This window comes from Pelodiscus sinensis, chromosome 1, assembly GCF_049634645.1.
Source record: "Pelodiscus sinensis isolate JC-2024 chromosome 1, ASM4963464v1, whole genome shotgun sequence".
NCBI lineage: Eukaryota > Metazoa > Chordata > Testudines > Trionychidae > Pelodiscus > Pelodiscus sinensis.
Genome location: NC_134711.1, coordinates 179,878,513 through 179,885,806, shown reverse-complemented (window position 1 = coordinate 179,885,806; position 7,294 = coordinate 179,878,513). Strand labels below are relative to the sequence as shown.

General features: G+C 44.7%; 1 protein-coding gene across 2 annotated transcripts in view; it reads left to right on the top strand.

Annotated features, from left to right (window-relative positions):
• Nucleotides 1-518: 518 nt before the first annotated feature.
• ADAMTS5 (ADAM metallopeptidase with thrombospondin type 1 motif 5) overlaps nucleotides 519-7,294 on the top strand; it is a 60,141-nt gene continuing 53,365 nt past the window's right edge. The window contains exon 1 of one of the 2 annotated variants that reach the window (XM_075910300.1): nucleotides 519-2,323. In XM_075910300.1, coding sequence (XP_075766415.1) covers nucleotides 1,277-2,323 — 1,047 coding nt within the window. In that variant the 5' untranslated portion in view covers nucleotides 519-1,276. The remainder of the gene's footprint in view (nucleotides 2,324-7,294) is intronic. The other variant, XM_006128832.3, reaches the window with a different exon arrangement.

Below are 7,294 nucleotides of genomic sequence, written 5' to 3'. Positions count from 1 at the left end.
AAATGTCACGGAAAACCTCCTTCAGAGATTTCCTTGCTGTAAATACAGGAAGCAGTAAGTCACTGTAAAACACGGGCTTGCTAATTTTTTCCCGTTAAACAGAGCAATTCATCCTTTTTGCTGGTTGCACAACCCCAGCCAAGTGAGATATACCATGTGTTTTACAGCACTCTGAAGAGAGGATCACTTCTAAAAGCCCCCAACAACTTCCTATCCTCGTTAAAAGACATAAATCTGTCTCATCCACTTAAAAATACACAAATTGCAATTAAGGTAGGGTAAGCACATTGGGGAACATGAGGTAAGCAAAGCTTAGTCAACCCCGATCAGTTGTGAAATGTCATAATTAAATATCCTAGATAGATACAGTAACGCTGTGACTTTAAATGATTCAAAGGAAAGCTTGTGTTTTTCTTATACAAACATTTTCTTCCAGTCTCTCTCCTCCCCTCGCTCCTTCCTCTCTCTCTCTCTCCTACCTCCCTTAGTCCCTCTCTCTCATTCTTTTTCTCCTCCCCCTCTGTCCCTCTCTCTTCCTCCCCCCACCCCCCTAGTTTCTCTCTATGTCTGATTAAATGAGAAGGAAGTGTGGGAGTGGTGGTTTTGAAGCTCTCCCTTTAAGAGGCAGCCTGCAGTGACGAATTGTTGAAATTGCCATTGCAGGATGGCATTCCGCTATAAATTCATTGTTCCACCTCCTCTCATCTTCACATTTCTCTCCCTTCTCCTCTTGTTCACATCGACAGACTGGGGATAACAACCAAAATTAGCAAGGGAGAAGTTGTTTTACAAAACCCAGGGCATTTTTTTACCATCTCACCGGAGACGATCGAGCCTTTTTTTTTTTTTTTTTTGGCGTGTGTGCTTCTTCTCCTCTCTCCAGACAAAAGGGGGCAAAGGAAGGCAAGGCAATCACCGGAGCGTATGAAAGTGCCGATCTGTACCGGATCCCCCTGCCTCTGCTGCTGATGCCGCGACTACAAGTCAGAAGTGGAGGAAGAGTGGAAAGTGCTCAAACTTCTCTGCCCGCCGGGTCTGAGCCTCACTTGTTTGCCTCCTGAGCGGCAGCTGTTTTAAGGTTGTGGTGTTCTCCTTCCATGTGCTCCTGACTCTCCCCTGCAGAGACACGCAAAGTTCACACGCGAGCTGCCTTTGTTGACATTTTTTTTTATTTCCTCCCACTTGCTTCCACCTCGGGAGGTATTTTCCCCTTCCTCTTAAGCGCCTGTGTTGATCTCCACCGGGTGACTTTTTTTTTTTTGTAAGAGAGACAAATATGGTCCTGAAGTTTCTTTCCCTGCTGCTGGCTGCAGAGTTGCACTTTGCTGCTGCCAAGACCGGAGCTCCAACAGCAACAACAGCAGCAGCACCTGCTTATGATAAAACCCAGCCACCTCCCGGAGCAGCAGCAGCCGCCCCGCATCCTGGTCCCCTGCAGCTGCCCCGCACCAGCGGCCTGGTGCAGAACATTGACCAGATCTACTCCGGGGGAGGCAAGGTGGGCTACCTCCTCTACGCGGGCGGCAGCAGGTTCCTCTTGGACCTGGAGCGAGACGAGCTGGTGGGTCCGCAAGCCCCTTGGCACCACGGCGGGCGGCAGCATCCCCGCCAAGCCTGGTCCCGCTGCTATTACCGGGGCACGGTGGACGCCAGCCCCCAGTCCCTGGCCGTGTTTAACCTTTGCGGGGGGCTGGATGGCTACTTCGCGGTCAAACACGCCCGCTACACGGTGAAGCCCTTGCACAGGGCTCCGGGGGCGGCCCCGCAGCCGATCTACGGGTCCGGCTCCGCCCGGCTCCCGCACCTCTTCCGCAGGGACCACTTCAGCTTCCAGACGGTGCCCCCGCGCCCCAGCTGCGAGACGCGCGGCTCCGCTCCGGCCCTGCCGCTGGAGGGCGATGGCGGGCCGCAAGGGGGCCAGCAGCGCCCCGCGGCCCCGAGCCAGCTGGCCCCCCGCGCGGCTCTAGCTCCCCCGGGCCGCGGCGGGCGCAGGAGCAGGCGCTCCATCTCCAAAGCCCGCCAGGTGGAGCTGCTGCTGGTGGCCGACAGCTCCATGGCCAAGAAGTACGGCAAGGGCCTGCAGCACTACCTGCTGACCCTGGCCACCATCGCCTCCCGCCTCTACGGGCACGCCAGCATCGAGAACCCCATCCGGCTGGCCGTGGTGAAGGTGGTGGAGCTGGGCGACAAGGAGAAGGGGCTGGAGGTGAACAAGAACGCGGCCACCACGCTGAAGAACTTCTGCAAGTGGCAGCACCAGCACAACCCGCTGGAGGACGAGCACGAGGAGCACTACGACGCCGCCATCCTCTTCACCCGGGAGGTAGGTGGCCTGAGGTCAGGGCAGCCCTTGGCCTCAGCACAATGAGGCCACAGCAAGCAGGGACAGTGATGTGTAGAGTCAGAGATTCCAAGGCCAGGCTGATCATCCAGTTGTGATCATCCAGTCTGACCCTCCAGAGGCTAGAGAACTTTTGTCCCACCCCCAAATAATCCCTACAGTCTCTGTTAGAAAAAAAAACATACAATCTTGATTTCAAAATTTTGAGGGCTGGAGAATCCATCATGGCGCTTGTACATTGCTTCAGTAGTATCTCCTTTCTTCCCTGGCCTGTTTTTTTCCTCCTTCCTCTGTTCTTTTGCTTTCTTTGATAGCCAATTCTGCAGCCCCCATACCTCCTCTGCAGGATTGGTGTCAAACCTTCACTTCTTCTGGCACATAGGTCACTGATCGGTACGGCAACAAGGACAATTGCAAACCTTGGTCGTATGGGGGTTCTACCATCATTTCCTGACTAGTTGCTCAGCTCACAGTACCACAGAATCATCATGATTACAAAAATAAACAACAAACCAAACTTTCACAGCTTATGAGTAGTGCTAGTTGAACCTGGGTGTAATAAGTGCAGGTGCTTTGCAAGTTTCTCTGATGCATCTGGCAGTGCACTGCCTCCCTGGACTGCAGCAGCCCATGTTTATTCCGGAGTGGAGCCTCTCTTGAATAGTTTCTGCAAGTGTTTAGGGATTTGTATGATCACAATACATGGCTACTAGAGACTAGCCCTACATCACCAAATGTATCTCCACTTGAAAGATTATATTGCTGTCATAGTCTGTTTCACATACATTTGTTAACAGTAGTGCATCTTCCATCATTTGTGTATTCAAGTTGGATCTCCCTGGTCCAGCACACTCCGGACCTGACCAGTCCTGAATGAGAAAGTTTACTGAGCCAATGGAGGTCATTTCCTGCCACTTCCACTGCTGCCTGCCACCTGGGGCAGCAGATGCTCCTGCTAGCCCTCAGCAACCAGCATCCAGTCCTGACCTGGCTTCCCTTATAGCAAGTGTCTAGGTTCCACTGTCAGCCTCAGCTGCTACCCAGGTCACTTGAGTTCCCAGCTGGCCCCCACTCCCAGCCACCAGGGCTCCGTAGTCTAGGGGCTCTCTGGTCCAGCAACATCCCTGGTCTGGCAGGAGAATCCTGAACCAGAGAGTTTCAACCTGTAATCACATTAAAGAAGAAACAACACATATTGACCAAATTAATCCAACAACAAATTTGACCTATTGAGATTAGGAAAACAGAATGAATAACACCTTAAGGAGATATGACTTCCCAATTTAGCTGATGTGATTTGATATAGTATTTCCAGCATGAAATTAAAATAGCACTAGATCTGGAGTAATACAGCACTTATGGTACAAGAATAAGACTTAATTATAAAACATGTAAACAAAGCCACACTAACTGAGTGCAGCTCGGTTTATGGATGAGCGGGTAATACGCGGCTCTCCATACGGTGAAAAATTGGTCTCCTAATCCATTAAAGGCCCAATCCCTGCTCCTGTGGACATGTACTATAGTTTATACAATGATCTTCTTCTGTAAGAGTATCTCAGTGGGTTTTTTTTTTTCTTTCCTAAGTAAGAAATTAACTACAGGAGTTTCTGTAAGTTTGAATTGTCTTGTTTTGCTACCTCTCAGAAGGCTGCCAAAAAATTCTTTGGATGGTTTGTGGAAAGAGTTGCTCCAGAGGAAAGGGGAACAAAAAAGCCTGTCTTACTTTTATAGCCTGAAATACTTGAAATATAAGGCTCCATCTCTGTCATCCCAAAGTTATACAGAAGGCACTTTCTCATGGCAGTTCAAACCCATCCATCCTGTTTATTAAAAGCTGTATCAAATCTCATTTTAAGAGTCATCTTGCTAATGAAAATCTGAAGGAGAGGAAACTACCAGATTGTATCAGACTGCTCTTGCTTTTGATTGTAGACATCAATGTTGAATAGCAATTCTGGGCCAAATCCTGTCACTTGTACATTTCTCTGCAAGTACTACCATTGATTTCAGTGGAATTCATGCTGCTCTCACATAAGGGGCATAGATTGTGGCCCTAAACTTTGGGAAACACTGCATTACATATTTTACTCTGTAGATTACTCGTGTGCAAAGGGATTAATGGTGGTAGAATCTGATCTTAAAACATTTATTTTAGGTGAAAATTTCAAAGCAAAGAGCAAAATACCATAATTTCTGCAGTTTCAGATTGATCTTACTGATTATAGTAATAACATACATATGACACATTAGCCTTCATCTAGAAAAATAATTTGCACTATTACTAAACAAGCAGAAATATGTTCCAAGAAAAATCATTGGTTGTGGTTTGCATGGTATTTGCTTTTCACACAATTATTTGACATATCCTCAGTTGACATAAATCAGCGTACCTCAATTCAACTTAATAAATTCCTTCACTGATTTGTACCAGCTGAGGATCTGGCCCTGTATTTTAAAGTTGTGGGGTTTGCCTTAGAGGTATATTTAGCTTAATGAAAAAAATGGTATTTTCTTACTATGTGCATTCCTGGACTGTTTTTGAAGAGAATGTGCTGAGATATATACTATTTCCATGTGATGGCGTTGGAAGGTTCAGAATGAATCTCAGTTAGCTCTCACAATGTAAACATGAAACAGAGTTAAAGGATCAACAATCAGAAAAGACACAGCTTTTAGAAAATAATTCTTTTTTAACCCCGAAAAAAGAGTCCCCCCTCCGGTTTTGTTTTTCAATGAGAAGAAGCATCAATTGGCATGAGGCTCCAACTTTTACAACTGTGTTTTGAATGTATGAAGTAGGTTGCTTAGCAACTAGACGCCAAGCTATGGCTCCATGTTTTCATGGGCTCTGAATGCTGCTGTGCTAAGTGTTTGTACATCCAGATGTCTTCTTCTAAATGGCTTGTTTTTCAGGCCTGGAGAAAATGTGTGAGATACATTTTCCATCTGTTTATTAGCCTAGGTCACCTTGAACTTTGCGTCTGTGTATCAACAGAATAATATTGGCAATTCATCTGTCAAACTAACACATTTCACAAACTTTAAGTAACTCATTACGCATCATCAGTGTGTACGCTAAGCATACATATTACTATATAGCTCTCTAGCATAACACTTAGCTTAATTCTGGAAGGACTTTTGCATCAGAACTCATATTTATACACACAGCAAAGTCTTTTAAAGACACACCAATCTTGCTTGAGCATGAAAGTGCATTGCTTGAGCATGAATGTCTTTTCCTTGTTCTTGTCTTTATAATGAAAAGACAAATTAACACACAAAATGTTCATAGTACTGAGTGCAGTGAGGGCTTTCCCTAGATGGAGCATTAGTACAAGTAATAATATTAGTATTTATATTAGAGGTAGTGTCTATGCAATCTTTTTTTAAGTAGAACTCCTATTGAGTCCTGATTTAGAAAAAAAAAACAATTGACCAATAATAGGTGATCTGTTATCTGTATTTAATTTGTTAAGTGCTTCAAAATTACCCGTGCTGCATAATATGAGATCAATATATAATCTGCAAGGGACAAGGGAACTCCTGATAACATAAACAAATTGCCAAGTTTTGAAAGGTATTTGGACATATCAGTAGAATTTTCAAAGGCATCTAAGCACCTAGCATTCATGGGTATTTAAAATCTGGCCTAAAATTTTGAATGAAAATTCTTCTTAACCTGGATCCAAAGTATGCATTGATATCAACAAGTGCTTCTCCTGAATAAGGATTCCAAAGTCAGACCCATTAGTTGCAATTAATCCTAACTCTTGTATAACAAATTCAATGATTTACTCATCTTATAACCATTATGGAAAAGAGGGATGTAAAATCCTGTTTAATTGGTTAGCCAGTTAAACGTATTGTTTAATGAGTTAACTGATTAAAGGAGGGATGGGGGGGCCCGGGCCCTGTCTACAGCCCAGCTGGAGTAGCCCCTGTCTGTGGTGGGCCCTGGAGGGCTGGAGCAGTCCTCTGTCCGCAGCAGGTGGGGAGCTGTTCCAGCCACTACTAATTAACCAGAACTGTTAAGCATCACCTGTTATGGGTGATGCTAACTGGTTAACTGGTGAACCTTTCACATCACTAATGGAAAAGTGCTACAGAATTTAACAGAGGTTAAATTTTCAACCATTAGCTTCTGTAGAAATGTGATAGACATCTACAGAATTTCATAAAGAAAAATACCCTTTCTAAAGGCCTGGTTCTGCCACCAATGCTCATTATGAGAGAACCACATATCTATAGGATATGTGTATTCTATAGAATGATTAAAAAATTGAACAGGTGATAATTTTCCTTTAAATTCTATAGGACTTTTCATTAGGGAAGATGAATACATTCTCCATAGATCCATTATTTTGTTTGCTTTGTGGCTGGGTGTCTGACTATGGTTCTAAAATTCTGGGCCAAATTCATCCACTGTGTAGTTCATTGACTTTAGTGGAGTTACACCAAAGATGAATTTAGTCTATTTTGCTTAAATATGTTTTGTTTATGTCCAACTCTTTGATACTGGAAGCTATTTATTTGCTGTTCTCTTCACTGCTTATTAATACTAACAGTAAATTTCAGACTGTTTGTCACAAATAAATAAATAAATGAGAGCTGTAGCTTCCAAACTGTACTTAACTTACACCGCTGTTTTCTTTGATTAAGTCTTCTCATCAAGTACCCAATAAAATCATGCCAAATTAATGAATGTGAACTTGCACTGTTCTGCCCTGCCCCTTTATTGGCTTGCAAGTCAGGGAGCAGCAATACCTGGCCTAAGGAGAACCCAACAAGTGGGTGTTGGTAACTAGCTGATGCAGGCAAGCAGCAGCTAATGGCTCTCATTTGCAGTTGGAAGATATAAGTAAGGACATAGATCTATAAGTAAAGGGGACACAGGAAAGAAAAACACTTTCCTGAGCATCGGTGGCAGTCTCCAACAGGGCTTTGAGCTAC